Source organism: Anoplopoma fimbria, chromosome 21 (genome assembly GCF_027596085.1).
Source record: "Anoplopoma fimbria isolate UVic2021 breed Golden Eagle Sablefish chromosome 21, Afim_UVic_2022, whole genome shotgun sequence".
Lineage (NCBI taxonomy): Eukaryota > Metazoa > Chordata > Actinopteri > Perciformes > Anoplopomatidae > Anoplopoma > Anoplopoma fimbria.
The window spans coordinates 20,553,372-20,576,005 of NC_072469.1; the positions used below are offsets into that span (position 1 = coordinate 20,553,372).

At 40.7% G+C, this 22,634-nt stretch overlaps 1 protein-coding gene across 1 annotated transcript in view; it reads right to left on the bottom strand.

Annotated features, from left to right (window-relative positions):
• The window catches only part of dok6 (docking protein 6), a 39,832-nt gene that overhangs the window by 11,833 nt on the left and 5,365 nt on the right, over positions 1-22,634 (bottom strand). The window contains exons 2-4 of the mRNA XM_054623299.1: positions 8,397-8,504; positions 4,355-4,469; positions 858-977 (exon numbers count right to left, since the gene is read on the bottom strand). Of these exons, the coding sequence (XP_054479274.1) occupies positions 858-977; positions 4,355-4,469; positions 8,397-8,504 (343 nt within the window). The remainder of the gene's footprint in view (positions 1-857; positions 978-4,354; positions 4,470-8,396; positions 8,505-22,634) is intronic.

The following is a 22,634-nucleotide window of genomic DNA, read 5'->3' on the forward strand; positions in this document are numbered from 1 at the left end:
GCAGCAGACAGGCTCAATTTATCTCCATAACACACTGCTGCAACTATCGGATGAGCACGAAACTTCTGCTGCAACGGAAGTGAGCAGCATTGTGTTGTTACAGTCCAGTAAAAATCTTATATTTTTACATCTTTTATAAAACGAGGCAAGGTTTTGTTGAAGAACACAATTTTATTTGCAGTGAAATGAAATGGGCTTAAATGAGGGCAGATTATTTTCAATTACCCGCCCTTTTACAACTTTAAACGGCTCTTCTTTGCCTGTTGCCTTTTCAATTTCCTCTTGAGAGTTTACAAATTACACAGACAATGAGCTCCACTGTGATAGCAGCGCCCTGTTGTCCCCCTCTCTTTTCCATTTCCATTTCCTGTGAGTGGAATATGTGGGGAAGCACATTTATTTCACATGGCTTTAGGAGCCATAATCTCATCCATCTCTGTGACAAGCTTCATTATGAGGGAAGCCAGTGATGCACAGCACTTCTCATTAGGGTTGGAACAGAGCCCCGACCACAGCCTGTGACCTGTGCTCTAACTCACACACACACAGGTTCCCTTCAACACACACACACACACACACACATCCGAAACGTCCTTCTGAAGTTGAACCAACATGTGCTAACGTAACTAAAGACTGTTACAGGGGGGACTTCGGATCAGATATTGACTAAAATGTGGCCCTTATTAGCACGGCCTAATTGGACAGTGGCTGTTCTGCTCCTCTAACCCTCTGAGGACTCAGTTGCATTAACACATACCGGCCCGGACTGCAACCACTAAATGCTTGGTGGCGAGCTGAGTGTGAGAGATTGACCCTGAATGGCTGTCGGTGGTAGCAGGGACTAATTGGGCACTCACCGTTCTGCTCCCGCTGCACCCCCGCTGCTAACAGGTCTGGCTCTCCCAGGCTGATGTCGTTGAGTCGGCTGCCCAGGCACTCCACGCACAGCAGCTTACACCATTCCTCTGCATCCAGCTCTGCACACAGCAGTACAGCGTTAAGGCATGTCCACCATTAAACACACACACACAGCACCTCCATATCCAACACTGCAGAGATAACAAAACACAAATCATACCACCACAACTGTGCTGCCTGTTAATGTGTTGTTTACACATGCAAGTAAATCACCAAAGGAATTTCAGAATAAAATGCTGCATGTACAGAACATGAGTCCAGCTAACAGTAACCAGGGGGGAGGAAATCAATCTGATCGATTCGATGTAGATTAAAAGAGGGGGTGGGTTCAGCAACAACGACAGATGAAAGACGGGTTTCTCCTTCCTCCTTTATCATTACTCACTTCCAATGCCGTACAATATATAAGTAGCTCTGCTGGAACAATATGGCCACATTCACAACGGAAACTAGTGATCTTCTACTCAGATAATCAATAAGCTATTTTCCAAATTGAAGCTGCAGCTACTTAATTGGAAAGGAAATGTACTCGGTTAAAGGAATAAGCACACTTATATGCTTACTAGTGGAAAGTAGGATGACAAATTTATACAACTCATGTTTGTACGTTAAACATAAAGCTAGCACCAGCATTCAGTTAGCTTAGCTTAGCACGTCTGCAAACAGAGTGAAACAGAGAGCCTGGCTCTTTACAGAGGCAACAAATCTGCCACACGTCATTTCTTTTTTTGTTTAATCAATACTTAAACCATTGGGGTTTTACATAGTAATGCACATGTGGACATGAGAGCAGTATCAATCTTCTCATCAAACCCTCTGCAAGAAAAGCCAATTGAGCAATGTGGAAGAATTCCTTTAAGGGTTCACTGTTATTTGGAATAAATCTGAAAATTGAGATTATTTACTCTTTTTTTAAGCAGCAGTCTTGGTTTTAGGAACTGATGGGAGTTATATAACATGGGACAGCTGGCACGTAAAGGCCGGGAGGGCATTCATTGTAAGACTGATTTTTTTTAATCTGAGGCTAAATGGAGACAAATTATTTCATGTATAAAATCTGGAAGTCTGTGTGGCAATCTGTTGTTTTTGAATACCAATTCATCTTCCTGTTAAGTCAGTAAAAAAAACACTGTTTACAATGGAGAGGATCCAATTGTCTTGTGTGAGCTTTTGGTGAGAGTTACTGAAGTATGAAATGAGGCAAATGCCAAAGTTGGTTATCTTTCTGAAGCTCCTTAACTCCCGGCCCTGTAGAATTCTGGGATATGTAACTAGGGCCAGTGATGGGTAAAGAGACACGTTTGGAAGTGCGGGAAACACAACCCTGTTTTTCTGTGTCGATTAATCAACTCAGTGCATGCTTGTGTAATATGTGTGTGGAGGTATTTACACTCCATTCACTTGGGATGCTGATAGCCTGTTTGTCAGAACAACTGTAATGTCCAATGGGACAGATATACACAACTTTGCAGGGTGAAGGAAAGGTCTGCTGCTGCCTGAAGCACCTCATTCACACACAACAAAAAGCAGAAATACAGACACACACACACACACACACACACACACACACACACACACACACACACACACACACACACACACACACACACACACACACACACACACACACACACACACACACACACACACACTCAAAGGCAGCAGCTCTGCACTTTAGCTCCTTGCTCATGCCTCCCAAGATTCAGCTTTCTCTTTCAGAGTTACCATGGCCTCTGAGTGCCTTTAAACTCCCACACTTTTAAGGCCACTGAGTGGAAAATTGGCTAAACAAACACTTCATCCACACAGAGGCAGCCTCGCTAGTGTGTGCCATGCATGAAGAGATATGAAAGGAGGATATCTCTGTGTGTGCGGAAGTGTAGGTGATGGTGTAAGATGGAGTGCAGTTTTTTGTGCAAGAATAAAAAAACAGGATGTTACACTGCCTTGGTTTTTCCTGATTTCAGACAAATAGGAGATAATATCACGTGCACAATTTCTTTGAACCTGATTCAGCTGTGGAATATGAGGAGTTGACGCATTATTCAATCTGCAGATCACACTCTCTCTTTATGGTGCATATTTGACAGATGCACCCAAAACACACATCTGTCAAAAGATGTAAGATCTGTTACCGTCTTTTGTTCAGTGTTTCATTGACAGCACACAAGGGTTATTTTATATATTAAAAAAAAATATATATATATATATATATATATATATATTTATATATCTATTCTTTAAAAAAAACAGTCAAAACTTCAAAATAATGTGGCTTCTTTGGATGGCGGCCCTCAAATAAGTTTGAAATTTGCTTCCCAACTGCCAGGGTCAGTTTTCAGATCCAAACTCCAATTGACATTGCACAGTAGTGGGAAGGCCGCATGCCAAATTTGCATCCGATGTAGGTAAGCTCTCCTCCCAGCTGGACCTGGCAAATAATATTCAGCTCTGGAACCCATTAGTACTTTCTTACTATACGTACATAAAGCCCCCAAAATATACCTATTTTAGTACAAAATAATGGATGCCAATTCCCTAACATTCATTTCCTCGTACTTATGCCCACACAAGGTACTGGTGAGTGAGGGGTATAACTGTAAAGGGCTTCCAGAAAGTGAAGGACTACGATAGGTCATGGACACAGGGTGATAGAGACATCCATATGGTGGTGTGAGGGAGGGGGGGGCAGCTGTGGGCATGGAAATGAGCCAAGAGTGTGAAAGAAAAGTGAACATGGGAAAGTAAAGGTAAGAGAGAGTTCACTGCTCTTAGTTCAATATAATTCCCCCTGAGGTTCCCTGCTGCACACATGTGCACACACATCCACGAGGCTGGAGTTAAGATGGAGAAGTTTATCCTCGTCTGTTTAACGCGCTAGCACATTAAGGTGCATCCGCCTTATCTAGCCCCTGGCTTCCTCTACACCCAGCTCCATTTATTTGCACCTAAAGAACAGACTGTTGAAACTCAACCAACCATGTGCAGAGTATGTGCCTCTCTGGCTTCCTGTCCACGTTTTAGAGGCAATCTCTATTGTTACAGTCCGTAATTGGGTTGCAACACACAGCAAATGATGCCCAATATAGTTTTTCATACCTCTGGTATGAAAATCAATATTTCGGAACAGATCCTCCAACTTCTTAATATAGCGGCAAATGAGCATCACTTGGCTAAACTCCAATTCCTCCACTGCCTCTTTCACCTCTCTCCCTCTCTCTCTCTCTCTCTCTCTGTCTTTTTCTCTGCCTTTCACTGAAGTTTATTCTTCTTCCGCTTCTTCACAAAGTTTTTTGCAAACCATCCCTCCACTCCTCATGCAGCATCTCCCTAAACACATTCATGTTTTTGCATGCAATAAATAAAAACAAACACCCAAAACTACAAAGCTGTCCTGTCTCCACAGCTAAGCTATTGTGGCTAAAAAGACTCTTACCTGAATCGCAGGCAAATGTCTTGGATTTGTCGTCACAGAAGATGATCGCCACAGCATGCTTTTTTGTCTCCCGCGGCATCCGTGTAATGTTCTTTATGTTATGGAGCTCAGTGATCTAAAGAGGGAGGAGAGAGCGGTATCATCACATTACTTTGAATGAACACACCCAGGAGCAGCAGCCGCGCCAGCAAAGGCTTAATGGGCATCTTGCACTGGCTTCGCTGAAAGTGCAATAGTAGTTAAAGGCTTAGCATATAAAAGATGGCAATGTAAAACAGAAATGTGTGTGGTGATCTTAAGGGATACATAAACAATGGCAGTTTTTTTTCCACTGATTACAAAAAATCTTTTTTAAAAAGCAAGAAATCATCCTCAATGTAAGGTTGTTGCAGCACAGTGATTGCTGCAGTAGTGTAGTATGTAATGCATTGCTAAAAGCCCTTTATGAATAAATGTGACCTGATGTATAATGTATACACTGTGTATCCACAGTTCAAGTGCCTCCTTGAAAGGGATTTTCCAGTCAATAGGGTGGTGGAGGGGGGGTGCGATCAAAAGCATCTAAATCACTTTACCAGGATATTGATCGCGAATGGAAAAAAAAAGAGAAGATTACATTTAATTGAATATCAACCGCATTTACAGGCCATTTTGTTCAACAGTCTCCTCTGTGTTCACTCTGCTGGGGAGATAAGGCCCATTACATTATTGTAGTCCATTGTGTGCTAACTGTGGGCCCATTGCCAGACTGTTGGAAATGAATTAGCTGGGCTTACTGCCCGTATTGTAAAGCTTGACTGTTTAAGGTTAAAAGCCCAGACCTAATAACGCACACAACATATGTGGACTACAGATTTCTTTTAACACTACATATTGTAAATGTCCCCTCTATTGTAGGATATCCTCTGCCCAGCATTCAAGTGACATAGAGAGATTTTTAAAAGCAGGAAATATTAAGATCCTATGGGTATTGAAAGTTTGCAGATATTTTCCATTTGTAATTACTGATCCTCCTTAAAGATAGTACCAACATTTTTTATAAGAGATGAGGTGATTCTTATTTCTTTCCTGTGAGGATACAGTATGTATTTGTCCTCGGGCAGACCATTCATACATATAACTGCTACAAAGCAAGCATCAACTGTGGGAATTTCTGTGTGGTGTATACCACCAGCCACTATTCTCTGTCTGTTTGTGCAACCGTGCATGTTTTAGTGTCTCTTCATGCATGTGTGTGTGTGTGTGTGTGTGTGTGTGTGTGTGTGTGTGTGTGTGTGTGTGTGTGTGTGTGTGTGTGTGTGTGTGTGTGTGTGTGTGTGTGTGTGAAGCCATGTGTCTAAGGAAAGAGATTTGGGTGCATTCCCAGCCTGAGGCGCTAGAGTCCGAGCAAAGTGAATCATTTTGATGAGACTTATTCTTCATCTCATCTCTTCTCTTCCTCTTCCCCTTCCATATTTCTTCTTGTTTATTCAAAGGTGTAAATTAAATCTCATATTTCAAGAAGGCTGCATTCAAACCAAATAAGGTGTTACAGTGAAAAGGCCAGTCCTCCCATTCCTTTGAATGTGGGTAGTGCGTTCGGGCTACGGCTATGGGGACCGCAGGAGATGCCCGGAAAAAGAAAAATGCAGCGGCCTACAGTGAAAAAAGTTATAAAAGAATCAACTTTTGGAAAATCAATAGGTCGTTGATTTGAATGGGTCAATCGGATGGGTGTCACTGAGTGCTAACAGTTATATGCTAATGTCAGCTTACGATTACGTGATGATTTTTAGCAGGTAATCTGAACAATGCTGGCTCTGTCAGTTAGTGTGTGGGCATGCTCACTTTCAATAATTGGCACAAAACCCATGTAAAGTGGAGGCTAATGGAAATGTCATTATTTAAGCATAATAATTGGTAAACCAAAGTATTGGACACATTTGACCTTATGATGTTGCTAGTAGAAAGTTAAGAGATCACAATACATTCTGAGTGGTTCATGTCTGTATGTCTGTATCAAATTTCATTAGAAATGCGTTTGTTTTGTGCCCATCATAAATAAGGCCCCTTTATTTGTGAGTGCCGGTATTTCGTTTCTATTGATCCTTGCTGCAATAATGCACCTAAAACAAGAATTGCAGCTGTAGCTCCACACTATATCTGTAGTAAATGTCATGCTAATCCCTCCAATGGCTGTTGAAACATGTCACTAAAAGGCATATATGTCAACCTGCTGGTGACGCTAGAGGAGAACTCAGAGTTATTAAGATTCATCCTGAATGTCTGTACAAAAATTCATGGCACAACTATGCAATTGTTGAGATATTACTCCCTCTAAAGTGGTGGACCAATCAATCGACTGCACACATGTGACTTCTTCCATATGGACATACAGTGTTTAGGCGTTTAAATACAGCTCCATCTCTCTACTTCAGCTGCCTCTGTCAGGAGCTCAGGAGAGTTCGAGAAGTGTAGCACACAGAAAAACTACTTTTCACAGGGCTATAAATATTGCTAAAATATTCAGGGATTGTTTTACTGTGTGGACCAGCGCCTCTAAGACAGGGAAAAAGGCACAGAGAGAGAGAGAGAGAGAGAGAGAGAGTGGGAGTAGGGAGGAATGGAGAGAGCAAGAAAAAAAGTGGTATAGAAAGCCAATCCCCTTTGTGTTGATTCTGTAAATCAGCCACCAGTGCAGCCTATTTCCTCCCAAAGCACTGCAGCGTTGAATGAAGCCCTCAGATGGGACCTTTCTTGATCTTTGTGGCGATGCATTACCAGGTGCACTGGTGCATGTGTTCGCTCATCGCTCACTTCGGCGCTCGGTGTATGAGATGCCTCGGGGGGGGGAGGTTACAGCCACACAGGACGCCCAGTGTGACAGCATGATGCAGTAGGCAGGGAGACGCTTCATTCACCATACACGGCTGATACTGTAGCAGCGAGGGACGCTAACAACAAAGTGGATCTAAACCTCTACCTAGCCAGTGAGAAATCCACAACCTAATTCATAATAACATGGGTACAGTAACACTCAATCTACAGCCACATAGGAAACCTGGTGTCAAAGTCCCCTATCATCTGCTGTTATCGCCTCTCATTACTATAAGACTCCGTTCACGGTGCTGCTCCTTTTAACATCATCTCCCATCACCATGATAATGAGCCATAATTGGAGTTTCAAAGGGCTTAAGAGGCGGGGAGAGATATATTGCATACTGGATTATTACTTTCAAAAGGGAGAGAAAAGGCCCCAGAGGAGATGATAAAGTTGCAAAATGTGTCTTAATGGATCTTTAACTCTATCATCTGTGGCCAAAGGAAGAAAACCAGCTTTTTGGTAGGAGTGTGTAACACAGTACTCACAGTATTACTGGAGCATGTTTCCTGATGTTTTAAGAGAATACATCTACTGCCTAAAAACAAGACAAGGCTCCTTATGTTTGGTCTGCAACCAATCTCCGTCAGATTTTATCAGCTTAAACTAATTAATTCCACCTGTTGTCCAAATTGCGAAATGAAATATTGGCTGTTGTCTGGTGAATCTACCAATGTCAGTAACATAGAGACTCCAGAAACTGATCCCTGGTCCAGGTTTATCTTTTTTTGGTATTCAGGAAAACCAACTTTTGAAAGCCATATATGTGTTTATATATTAGCGACATTATCCTACTTGATGGTGGCATTAGACAAAAGGTCACATTGTTACAAAATCTTTAGAAATCACACTCTGGAGATTAGGAATGTTGATTACTTATTTCAAGAAAATCTAGTCACTATGTTGCATATTCTTGATTGACCGGATGACTGACTGATCTCACTACCCTTAGGCCTCATCGCTAGCGACTAAAATGGAAATTTAAACTCTTTCCTTATGCTCTGATGTATTGAAAAAGGTATATCAATAGATTATCAGTTTGAATGAAAACCAGAATGTAATCTATAATGAGTTTCAGTTGTGTGTGTGTGTGTGTGTGTGTGTGTGTGTGTGTGTGTGTGTGTGTGTGTGTGTGTGTGTGTGTGTGTGTGTGTGTGTGTGTGTGTGTGTGTGTGTTTGTACCTTGTGGAAGCTCCTGAAGTAGGCTGCCTTCTCGTCCGGGTACTTCTCTAACCGTCGTGGACCTTTACTGGAGGCCTTCTTGAACACCAGCCAACACCTCCGGAAGATCTGACAACAGAGAAAGATGGCAGCCCCGTTACTAAAAAATAACTCTGCCGGAGCAAAGACATGCGTCTCCAGTAACTGCAGATACAGACAACAGCAAAACACAAACTGACTGTGCAGAGAGGTTGAACACTGTAACCACAAAATAATAGACCAGGAAGACTGAACCTGACACGTATAAACAGAACCGAAAAAACAACACCTGCCCTACCAAAACTGAGAGCGGAGAAATTAATGCCAGTCCCAACCCTTGAATTCAAGCTTACTGTTAATCACTAAAGCCACCTCAGCAAAATGCCTAAACATCAAAGCAATTGAACACTATAAAGTGGCTATGAACGTTTTCCCATTGATCTAATATTAGATTGGCCTTAGGGTTCATTTATGTTGTTTACAATGGAAAGCGCTGGGACAACATTCACAGAAAAGTGATTCACACCCTCATTACATACTTAATCAAGCTGAATGTCAAGAAGACTAAAAGTCCCAAACAGAATTCTTGGGAAAGGAAATTAAACCATTCTTGCTCATAAATCAAATACATCTGTAAATACGTTTTTGGGGAATATATCCCATTAAATTGTTATGAGCTCGTAAACAGTGCGTTTAGACAATTCATTGGTCTGTCAATGGTACATTATCAGAGTTTTGGGACTTGACTAAATACTTTGATTTTCGTCAATAGCAACTCCGAATACCTATGATTATATGCATAGGGTTGGAAAAACTGAAGTAATATGGGCTCATAGTGTCTGTCAATGGCAGAATCCTTACCAGCGTCCTGAATCTTAAAACTTAAAGCTTACGCCCACCAAATTTTCCTCACAGCATATACTAAAGGAATATAAAAGATAAAAACGTTTTTTTTTCTTGCCACACATTGTGAACGCACACTCACACAAAAAGCCTCGCTCTCTATCTCTCGCTCTCCCTTTCTCTCTCTCTCGCTCTGTCTCTCTCAGATTACTATACATTGTATTGATTACTAGACCACAGTCAGGCCTATCCACCAGCTGATGATGACAGAAATACAGAATGTTGTATATCAGTATACTTCAAGGTCAAATCATGTAAAGGGACACAAATTAACGCATACAAACACACACACACACACACACACACACACACACACACACACACACACACACACACACACACACACACGTGAACACACAAAATCACTATATGTATATGTACATTTGTCATTTTACCTCCAATCACATAGCAGTCTTTAGCAAACCATGTTATCATCATTCAGGAGCTAAGAGGAAGTGCCCTGTTTTCGGCTTTGATGCAATACATTTTTCAGCTAATACAATATGCAGCTTTTAATGGTTTAAGGGAATTTTCCTAACCCCTAAATAAACACTTTATCCCTCAGTTTATTTGACACATTTCAAATCGCTACATTTGTAGACACATGGTTTTCTTTGGAAAGCAACATCCCTGAGGATCAATAAAAAGAGCTGTAAATATCACCCCACTGTATTAACCCACAGCAATACTTTGGAGTAACAAAACATAACCTTTTGTCTTTACACAGCCGGTGTCAAGCTGTAAAAAGCCAAAACATACACAACAGTGCAGCTGAGAGACAGAATGAGTGTGATGGCCAATAGCTTATGAGTCCTATGTGGTTGCCTATCTTTAAAAGTGGGACCCTTCTATTTCCTGGTGCAGACAGCCACTATCACTCTGCCTGATGTATGATTGCCCTGGGCCGCATGGTTGTGTTGGGGAACCATGGATGTACGATTAATTTGTTTACTCAGCCGGTGTACTTCATAAAAAGCCCACTGAGTTGAACTTGGCACTTTGCAGTAATTGACTAGAGTGGATCCCGAGGTCCTTATCGGTCTGCCTTGATGGGCCTCCATTCTAGTTAAGTGTTGCTTAGGCCCATTATAAACAGCAAACAACACAAAATACATGATGCACAACACACTCTCTTATGCACGGTGGATCATTCTCTACACCCACCATACATAAAATGCTTTAAAGTAAGGAGAAGTAAGGAAACAAAGGGGCAATCAAATCTTCCTCAAAATTGAAGATACTGTATTTATGTCTATAAAAATGCCTATTAAAACTAAACAAATCTGCAGCTTTGACAGAAAAACAAGTTACAATGTGCATCCCTTTTGACAATGACCATTACCACATTTGCTACTTTTAAACAATAAAATTAAAGCTAGCCTCTATTCCCCTTTGGGAACTTGAGTCAAAGCAATGCTGCCTGCTTGCCAGACACAAAGTAATTCACCCTAGGAGTGCTCAGATTAGGTAATTACACCAGCACAAAAGCAAGCTCAGTGAGATATCTTCTGCATAATAAGAACTAGGGGCTATGAATGGAGAGGGCTTAATTTTGCCTGTTCCACAGTTGTCAATGCTTTGTCAAGGCAGTCCTGTTTTTTGGCTGCTGGTGGATCTTATTCAGAGACACTCTAACAGTGATTGTAATTACACAGAAGTGAATGGGACTCTCTGCTGGTTTGGTGCAACTCATTTAATGCCAGAACATTGTAGAAAACATTGCTTTTCAGTGAAATCCAACCCACCAGTTCCAGAAAAATACAAAGCAATGAAGAGGAAGACAGTTTTGATGAAAATTCTGGTAGTACACCTTTGGTCAATGACATAAAGCAGGCTAGAGTTTGGAAATAATATCCCATGCATAAAGTAAACTACAAGTGACCAAAAAGCAATGCTGCCTTTTGTTCACACAGGCTCTAAAATTACAGCCTGGTCTCACTCCCAGGGCGTCAAATACCGACGCTTGGGAATAAGCCCCCTGTCTTTCTACTCATAATAAGAGTTAGACTACTTGTTTGTTTGTTGCTTAATTAGGAGAGTATGACACGTCTGCTAGAAATAAGAGCATGTTTTTTTTCTATTTGTGTCAGGGAGAGAAATGGCCATACTAAAGCTATTTCTTTTCAGATTATAAAAAATGTATCTTGTGACATCCCTTCAGTGAGTCTTGAGGTGTAGTTCTGAGTCAAAGATAGTACAGAGAACTCTTCGTACTATCTAGTATAGTGGTAAGTCTGTCTCTGTAAATCCAGATCTGTTCTCTCAACCTAGGAGCATGTAATTAATAGTTTTGTTTTATCCAATAAATCTGGTTGAGCTATCAAGGTTTTATAACATCCAGACATTAAAATACATCTAAAAAGAGTATTCATTGTTCTTAGGTCAGCAGGAAACACAGCCACATAAAGCAGTGTATCATCAGCATATGGGAAGAGACGCAATGTCTCAACTAGGTGGTTCATCCATAGATTAAAGAGTACTGGTCCCAATATAGATTCTTGAATAACCCCACAGGGGATTTTTGAGTGTTTTGAGAGAAATAATCATTCTTTGAAAAAAATATTTCTCTGCTAGAAAGATGCGTTAGAGACAGTACAAGGCAGTCTTAAGTAGTCTAGTTGAACTTATCTAATTATCAACTGTTTTCGAGAGAAGAGCTCAGATCAAGCACAAAAGCTCCTCCATTTTGCATGGACAACATTAATTAACCCAGAGTCAAAGTGACTTTACTGATATTTTAAGTTGGAGAACACACAAAATTCTGACTGAATCCACTTGAACAGATTACATTAAGCAACAGGTCCAATCGTTTTGTGTTATTTATGTTTTCTACATGAGTTACAATAAGCAGTTTCTAAACAGTGAAACTCTTAAAGACTAAATATGAGCTCTGGAGTCTGTACCTTTCCCGTATAGGCCTGATTGGCAGGTCTCACTCTCAAAGTCTGATTAAATGAGGGAGAGTCTCATTGAAAGTCAGAGAAGGCTGCCTTGTCTAAAACACACACATAAACCTCACTCACCATGTACCTGCTTAGAAACACACACACGCACACAAACACACACACAATTCCCACCATCTCAGCACTTCTTCCCAATGACAATTAAAATAAAAAACTATGTACGCAAGTCCTTTGAAGACAAATTACTAATCATCATTATTCATGTGATCCACTGGTCAAAATGGTGCTTTGAGTGAGCGGCAAAATTCAGCAGGTCATAAGGATCACAAAAGAAGAAGTCTTTTTTATTGTGCATTCATTTAAATTCTGAGAGGTGGGATGAACCCACAGGGCCACTGGAATCCAAACGAGATTGGGTCATTAAAATTTAACACTTCATTAACACAATCTTAGAATGATTTATTAAAGAAAATTATTTTTCCAACACAAGTTCCCACAATTTGGGTGGTTTGTGTGTGTGTGCATGTGTGCCTAACTGTTGTTTGTGTGTGGTTCATTAATAAGTAAACAGACCAGAAATAGAAATGATTGAGGGGAATATAAATAAAAGTCTTTCTCTTTATGGTTTAACATGGCCTACATGATTGTGTGTACGTTTATTTATGATAATTTATCGATAAAATATTACAATGAACTTACTGTTAAGAAAATCTTGTATTTAACCAAAAATTATAACTACCTAGCAGTGATGAGATTCAAAGCTTTGGATTTAACCTGATATTTGTTCAACTGATTGGACATGATTCAGAAATATATATTTTCAGTTGTCTGTGTACGTGAATCATGACAGTGCAGGTCAAATGCATGTTGCACATCATATATGTGTTGTTTTGTTTGACCATGGCAATGGCAAATTCTAGAAACGTGACGGTAGTTGTTTTACAAAAAACTGTATGCAAACAGTAATAAATTATTTATATGATATATTTAATTGTTGAATTGCCAAACTTCAGGTATTGTGACACCCCTAATCTCTGTATGATTCTACAGTACTGAAGAACAACGAGTACATCGCCACACATAGCAAGGCAGTGTGTAAACTAGTCAGCAGAAAAGAGCAAGGAGCTAAAGCGAACATTTCAAGGACAATCCCTTCACTTTTAGGCCGGTCTGTCTGTGGCAAGGAAAACACTTCAGGAGGCACTTGGCAAGGTGCAGCGAGTTCATCAACACCGGCTCTACTACAACAACCACACTGATACTGTTGTTTGGGGGGACCGGAAGAAGGACTGGAGCCAAAATATGATCACAGACAGACAGATGGAAGCAGACTGTTGGATGGGCTCTTGTAAAAAGTTTAAAAGGAAACTGAGACCATATCTGTCTACATATAAAATAACCTTGCTTTATTGTGATATTTAATGTTACAATAAATGCCATAAAGTTTAACTTGGGATACTGACAGGTGGTAATATCAGACAAGAGAGTGTGTAAAACCATGACTGAGAGGTCTAGTAGACAATTTCGGAAGCCAGACACCTCAAGGACCTCAGTAATGAGCCGTCTTTGAAACCTTGGTGATTTTCTGTAAGTGGCCTCAAACACAAAGTCCATTCACTTCACGGAAACTTCTGGCATTATTAAAGAACTGTCTCGCCTCTCAATAAAATATGGGCCTATTTCCCCCACAGGCAAAATCACTTGTCAATTGGATGAACTGAGGAACCGTCTGAAGACATGAAAATGATTTCCAATGACAGCCTGCTTCAGTTAAATGACTAATCCCATGGCAGAATAAAAATAGATGCCTGTTAAATTCTCGGGAGTTAATATTGAAACACAATCATAGTACCTCAGAGGCGCACTTGAATTCACTATTCCAATGGTATTTGATTTTTTTCTAAAGGGACAAATGTGGGAAGGGTTTGTAACCTCACCATGATTCATCTGCCCTACAAGCTATGATTTAAAGATGATTACTGGCACACATACTGGCAATACAAGACATGAGAGCACTTCAATCAAGGTAGTCCTGCAACACTCAGACATGATGATAGCAGACCGGATTTAGCTGGCACTTAGCATGTTGAATACTGAGCTATTTCTTAACACCTCTTTAACCTTGTAATCCCAAAGAAAAGACATGAAGAACCCTCTGATATAGCCTGGTTCTGTCTGCTTTTGTTTTTCTGTCTAACTCCAAGCAGTAGCGTGGATGAAGTCATCCTCCTGGTTCTGCATGAGGTTTACTGTTCCCCTGGTGATAATGACGGCTGATGGACTATGACAGACCGGGCCCGACAATATCAGCTCCTGGTGCTGGCAATCAATTTCAGACGGCAGCGGGGTCTGTGCCGCGGTGTCCATCTTTATAATTTGATTTGTTATTCTGTCGGACAGTTGTTAGAGCAATCATTGCGGCGATCACTCCGCCCGCCATGACCCCTGCCTCCCCCCTCCCCAAATCCTCCCAGGACTGTTACACCATTTCAACAATCCTCTGCCGAATGCGGCCACTAAAAACGTTTGCCTTGGATGAGCCACTGCTCCCTCTGTCACTCTCTTCCCTATTTGCCGGCTGTCACCTTTGACTTTATACATAACACTCATCCCCACTGAACCTCCCCTCCCTTGTAAGGAAATATATTTCCCTCCGCATCTAAAATGTTTGGACATCCCATAATTTTGTAATTCGCCCCTGACTACAGCTGTTGGCAGGGTGGCGAGCCAGCCGCGCCCCAGTTAATCATAGATTACTTTATCTGGGCCATTCCAAATCCTCATGTGTAATGCAGTGCTACCTCAGCAGCAAGTAATCACTGCCCCCCACTTCATCCCACACACACACACCCACACACACTCCCTCTCTTCACTCTTTCTCCAAGCCTGGTTCATCTTTGTCTCTCCTCCTGCCCTTCTGTCGTCACCCTTCTCTCTTCTAAATTTCTCCTCTCCCATTCCTCATCTCTTTCTTGTGTCTATGCATGATTGGACATTCTCATCAAACACACATGAGCCAAATTGGTCCTGAATTGTAAAATTACAATATAAGTAACCCTTATTTTCTCTTGTTAAGGCCGTGGCTGTGGCTGGGTGGCATTACACGCTGAGTATTCATAGCTGAAAACTGGATTTAAATGTCACAATGTTGAATGAAACACAAAGAACAACAGGTTACAGCTGATTCCTCACCCAAAAGCAAAGGGTACGTCTACCCAATATGACAAATACTGCAAGGGCAAGTGATATTAAAATAACCACGTTACAAAAATAAATAAAAGAGAGCCAGCAAGTGAATAGGAGAAAGCCAGGAAGAATGGAAAATAAAAGAGAGCATTAAAGAAGGAAACAGAAATAAAGGGTCAAAAGAAAGTTTGCTAAAGAGAAAGGTTGAAGATGTGAAAAGGACCATGAGATGTTGAGAGCAGCTGCTGAAAAAGTGGTGTATTGGAATAGGTCAGAGCTACAGAGGCAACTAGCTGCAGCCCTCCATTAGGATTCATGATGAATAATGCTCGGGGCTTGTGGTCAGAGCACTGATCACAGATCCAGACAACATCCTTTTGCTGTATATCGTCCATAAAAAACCCTCCTCCCCTCATTTCAGGCACAACATATACACCTTGGAAAGGTCTTTTTGTTGAAAATGTTTTTGTGCTTCTAATTGTCATTCTTGAGTGCAGAGAAGTATTTCTACTGTTATTTATTATAACTGTGGGGGGGAGACAAGGGAGATGTTTGACCCACGCTGGGCAACGCAGCCTTGAGCAGGAAAACATTAGTTAAAATGTCACACACTGTGCTGAATCCAGCCATCACGGCTACGGTAGCGGGTTTCTTTTTTTTTTTTTTTAAAGCACAGCACGAAAATAGCAGTCAAATTATTCTGAAGGAGATGTAGGTCAATATTGAAGTTTCTCTTGCACGTGTGAGGGAGTGAAGAGAAGTAGAGGAGATTTTTTTTTTTTTATGTTATAAACAGGGCGGCTCGTGTGGGCGTAGACTGTGGCTTCACCGGCATCCACCCTTGGGTATTGTGCATGGACAGAGTCAAACTGACAAAAGCTAGGACAAATGACTACACCACAATCATAATCCCACAATACACCCATACAGTTTAAAAATGTTGCTTACTTCAGGTCTTCCATCGTAGATTTCAGCCATTATTGATTCTAGTGACAATGAGGTTGGCAAGCACTGCTGGCTACAGTACACAAGGCAGTGTATGTGTAAAACATTTTTACGGTGGTACAATTTTGCTTTAAGTCATCATTATGACAATTGCCTGCTCTTTAAACCATCCCTCATCCAAACCTCTTTATGTATTACAGCTTTAGTCAGCAATCCTCTCTACACACACACACACACACACACACACACACACACACACACACACACACACACACACACACACACACACACACACAGCAATTTCCATTTAATCCATGTACAAGGCTGGAGCGTTAACAGACAATAACACGCAGACAAAGGAGGATTTGACTATGGCAGAATACCCTCGCCAACAAGCAGTAGGAGACCACTGTAGATAGAAAGCAACAATACAGAGCAGTGTTATTTTCCTTATGAGGCTGGAATGAGTCCAGCACAGTGTATCCTCGAGCATGGCTGAATGTTGAGCTGAACTTAATCCATAAATGAAGAGGAATATGGTCTGCATGCAGAAAACTATTTAGGTCTAGTTTTCATGGAAGCAGAACCTTATTTTTCACTTCAGTATGTCAGTGCTTGTGCTGCCGGCGGCTTCCAGATGAGCAAAATTAGGATCTAAGTTTGGTGATGGGCTGTTACATGGAAACCAAATACAGTGCCTCAGAAGTGACCGACTAGCCTCTGTGGGAAGAGAATACAAAGTAAGATTATGAAAGGAGCTCTCGCCCACAACAATGACGCAACCCTCTCAATTACCATTATCTGACCACTTGATTATCATATCAATAAAGACTGTGAAATCGAATGAGGCACAGACCACTGCGAGGTTTTTCGGCAAATACTTGCATGTTTAGCAGGATATTATGAAACGCAGAGTGTTTTCCAGGACACTTTGTGCAGGCGTTTGTTATTTGAATTTCATCAGAAGCCCTAAAAGCAGTAATCCTCATGCATTGGTGCAGTCATTCCCCCCCGAGGATTAATTCTAAAGAGGTACTCGCTCACTGATGTTCAGGCTGCTTCTGTGATACGGTTAGCTGGGGAAGCAGTGGGCTCTGTGTCTGCAACAACTATTCCCTCGCAACCAGAAAGCAGAGATTTGTGCTCCCTGGAACTAACTTGACTCAGCCACATTTTAGTCTGCATATCAAAGAGGACGCTGGGGAAAAAGACGCGTGTGTTTGCGAAAGTAGGGACATGAGGAAGTGCACTTCCACGTCAAAGAAAGGGGTCCGATGGACTAGGTCATATTGTTTTTGTCTCATTTCCTCCCAAAGAACACACTCCCTTGGAATAAGTGGGCTGTGATTCGGTGTCACTGTGTGTCTCAGCATGAAATCATTGAGGAATGCAATTATCACTTAGCTTAACATTTCTCTGAAATGTGAGCGAACATTAAGACGGGAGTTAGTGGGAGGGAGGTGTGTGTGTGTGTGTGTGTGTGTGTGAGTGGGGTAACACCAGTTAATGTTGACCCCAATGTGTGCTCTCAACTTCAAACTTCCTTTGGTTAAAAAGTCCTAATCTGCCGGCATACTTACGATTCATGATGGGTCACAAGTTTGCCATATTAAATCCTCTTTCTACTATTATATAATTTGCTCCAATAACCTCTTGTTTTCAATTGTTTTATGACTCTTAAGAGCCATTATTTTCTCCATTATGACCTTTAAGTGATCCACTCAAAGTGCCCCTGCCAAGGCTACTATTGTGTGCTCCATTTCTCTTGGCAGACCTTATCCAAAATTCATTCCCTGAACAATCATTCTTGGGGAAATATTAAAAGCTGGTTAATAGAAAAGGGGATCAGATTACCTTGGCCTACACTCAAGGTCATTTCTGCTCATTAGAATGGAGCGCGAACTTAAAAAAAGAAAGCAGGCAGCTTTTGCATGCAACTTGAGCGAGTCATCTGTAATGTTTCATGAGAGCTGGGCAGGTACCAAACTGTCAACCCAGTGCTCAGAGAGAGGTAAACTGTCACCTTCTTACTATTAAAAGAACTCCCCTGAGACAGAAAGAGGGAGTGAAGGAGAGTGGAGTGTACAAACTCCTCTCAAAACAAACAGTGCTTAGACAAAGACGGGTGACATAAACTGACTGCTTTTTTTCCCCCAGAACTTACACGAGGTCAAGTTTTTTTTATAACAACACATTAATAATACAGAGCCTGACAATTAGTGCCACATAAAACAAACCTTGTTTACTCCACAGCTTGGAATAATTTACATTATTCAACAAGGCTATTTGCTTGCAATTAAAAGCAGATCAGGTGTAATATTTCATTATTTTTTAGCAAGGCCATAATAATGTTTACTTATGCGCCGCACTGAGTAAATTAAGAACACAGACAAAGACAAGCCCCTTAACACACATAGACACAGCTGAGGCTATCTTTGGCTGCGCACTGTACTGAATGTGCTTGGCAAGCAGGCTGATGAAAGGTAACAGCAGGAGAAGAACTCATTATAGATCATGATTCAAATATAAAAAGGGTTGTTTTTTTCTAAGAATAACTTCATCTGGTCTTCTTTTGAGACAGTATTTACAAATGTGATTGTCATGTATGACAATTCATCTTTGAAGACCTTATACTATTTCTCTGAATTGAATTTGGAAGCAGTTTGAGAGGGACGACTGACATTTCTCACAATGTAATACATCATGATAACGACATCTGAGGAAATATCTGATGGATCTTTCTCCGATTTTTAGTCCTAAACTTAACGGCACAGAAAGAACATCGCTCTTGAAATTGTATTTTTACATATCTGACACATGATAACACATATGCAAATGCACATTAACACAATGCCAACATAGTGAATGGACACACACACACAGACACACAAAGTGAGAGTGAGCTTAGCTGCAGAGCAGAGCCCCAAGGGCTGGTCTGTTGATTAATGAGGGGAGGAAGGCGAGGAGAGGAGGATGAAGCAGAAGTGTTAATGGAGCTATGATAGATTCCTCTAGGCATGGTGTTTTATAGGTGAGCCTCCAGTGTATCGGCACAATCTAGCATTACAGCACCACAGAGAACTGTAAAGCCCCAGCCTTGCCTGGGAGGTGAAATATGTGAGTAAGATGGACTGAATATGGAGAAAATACATTCACCTTTCAATATCACACAGCTGACATAATTAAGGGAATTCATTTCTTAATTTTGTTCACTTAATTGAAAATATCTTTACCAAAAATGTAAAAAGGAGCAAAGCTACTTTTGTAAAACACTACTGAGGACATATGCTGTGCTTACCAACTTTGTGACAACAGTGACAGCACAACTTTACAGGAAAATCCAATTTGTTCGTGACTGTCACATCGCAGAAATGTAATATTTAACAGCTTGAACAAATATTCTGAGTCAACAGTCTTCACTTTCTTGTCAGGTGGAGGAAAATCTCTCAGTGACATCACATCACAGATAGTGTGGAAATAGTCTGAGATAGAAATGGTCTCACTGATTTGAAAAATGTGTGAAATAAAGTGATTTTGGCTACAAAATGTATCTATGAAATACAAAATGGATAAAATGTAGCCGAAAGTATGTGCTTTGTTAAATATAGTTAGTGTCAATATGTTAGTTTTTTCTACAATGACTTGTTGGGCCATTTGTGGACAGCAGAAACAAGCAGTAAACACACCACTAACATTATCACCTTTTAAGTTTAAGTCTATTTACACATTCTGCATTTATTTGTAGTTGTTGTAAGACCAATATCCTTTAAGCCCTGAATTTGGTCTTTACCAACTCCTGAAAGAAATATCTGCTTAATGCTCCACTAAACAGCTACTTTGCTAACTTTGTTTGTCCATTGTTTAGTGCTTGGAAGTTAGTATGCAGTCCATTTTTTTTTCTTTCTGCTTAAATCAGCTGCCAATGCCGCTGATGAGAGTGAACCAAATCAGTAAAGTTGCCGGCTGTAAAAACCAAAACAAAGAGCTAAAAGTTCTTAGAGACTCGGGGGAAAATTCTCTGTGGGTTCATCGCTATGAGCGACCCCTTTCACATACAAATCCTTGTGTGATAGATTATATAAATCTTAATAAAGCTGCTTTAAATGATATGCTCTGTTTTGTTTTCTGCACTTAATATAGAAGCAGAATTACTTCAAGTGGAACAAAGATTTAAATGTGGTTGGATAATATGCTTGTTCTCTCTGCTTTCTTTTATTGGTGTTGAATCAAGTGTCTCGTCTGTTGTCAGGGGGCACGGTCTGCAGGGATTGGAAAGATTAAATAGGCATGAAGAGAGTCCTTTTCCATTGAGCTGTGACTTCTCCCCCAATGGGATTAGAGAACTTTGCACTTTACAAAGCAGCTCATCAGAAAACATTGGGAACACAAAGCTGTTATGGACAGCGCCAGCTTGGTGTGACATGTGTTTGTGTTTGGATTTCAGGAAGAGAGACAGAGGCAAAACAGAGCCGACAGCGAGAAAAGAAAAAGGTTGCTGGAATTTGAAAGAAGGGTCCTGTCTGCTATTTTTGAGCATGACACTGAGTGAGGGCAATAAAAGAGAGTGTTTATACAATAGAGCATTATTAACAACAAGTCTTTTTATGGTGCATTACTAAATCAATTGGGTTTTGGACATTACGAACCACTAATAACAACATTCTGTCATGACAAAAAGCTTTTTTGATAATTAGGAACAGCGGGAATCAATGATGTGAAAATGTTCAAGTGGGGTCCGGTCAGAGATTTATTTATGAAAGCGACTATATAATGGAGGCACATTTTTCACCATGAGTAACGACAGTTGGACTGTTGTTCCCATATCCTGCTAGGGATGCAATTCATCAGGGCCAATAAGAGCTGGTAATTCGTCTTCAGGTCTTTGTCTGATGGAGGAAGCTGATGAAAACCAAAGGAAGTGACCACACGATGTATAGCCCCGCATATCTGTGAATTAATGCACCGAGTTGAAAAACATCCATCACAAGAAGAGCTGAAAGTAGGCTACATGCACCCACAAGGCACAAATAAAATCATAAACACAACAATACTTGTTAGAAATCCTCTATCTGCTACGGTTACAATTTCTATTTGGCAATCAGAAAGATGGAGTGGAGAACACGGCTAATTTTGGCCACTGGGTGTAATAGTCTAATGATTTGTTAATAGATATATTCGGATTTCTTCGCACAAGTCCGGCCACATTTAATCCATGTTGCTTGGAAGTCTAAATTGCTACAAGCCAAACATAGCTGACTGTGTCGTTTCTACGCTCCACTGACGGGTACATTTCCTGGGGTGAAAAATCTTCTGACATCCACCATTCTGGACGGCCTGTCATTGTTAATAGTGAGTGCATGCAAGTGGCAAGATCCTATCTTAATATCTTGGACAATAGATCCATTGTTCTGCACTTCTTTGCGTCTGCTTTGGTGGTAGCTTGTGCGGCAACAAGGGGGAACATACCCACACTCCATTACAATAAACGCTGTCCACATAAAGGCAACTGGTCACTGGACACAAAAAAAACCTTTTTAAGACAAAAACAGCTGAGTGAGACAAAGCACTTATTAACTGTTTTATTTGTAGACAGAGGTGTGAGGAGAGCACCATTTGGTCCAAAAAAGTACTTTAATACGAGTAATAACTCTTGATTTTGTAATATATTGGTTAGAAAATGCTTCATTTGCAAAATGAATGTATTTATCAGTGTAAACTGCAAGCTTAGCATCAGACTCAGGTATCAAAGGTCTGCAAATATTTTGAATTTTTTATAATCTCTTTCTGTAGATGAAAAGCTCCTCAATAGTTGTTTTGTCTGACTAACAGTCTTAAACTCAAACATATTTGATTTAAAAAGATGTAAAAATCGTCACATTTGAGAAGCTGAAACCAGAGAATAATTGGCTAAACATTGCTCTAAATGGAATTATTCCTCAACTGTAGTATTGACATACTTAATTTCTTACCCAATAGAGCAAATATAGAAGGATACATGAATTTCACATTCATCTAATGAGCAAACATTCACACAGAGTAAGAATAGCAGGTAGGAGTATTACACAATGCAATTTGATGGGTTCCAACACTTACTGTCAGTATGTGCTGTATTGTGGCCACTTGTAACACAAGTACTGTAGATTGTCACACATTAAACTTCCCTCAAACATTCCTACAAGACCAAAGGTGGTAATGTTCCAATAAGTGCTGAGCTACAGCTACAGTCTTTTTTTCAGTCCTTAAATTACAGAGGGTCATTTGCCGCAAAACAAACAGTATACAT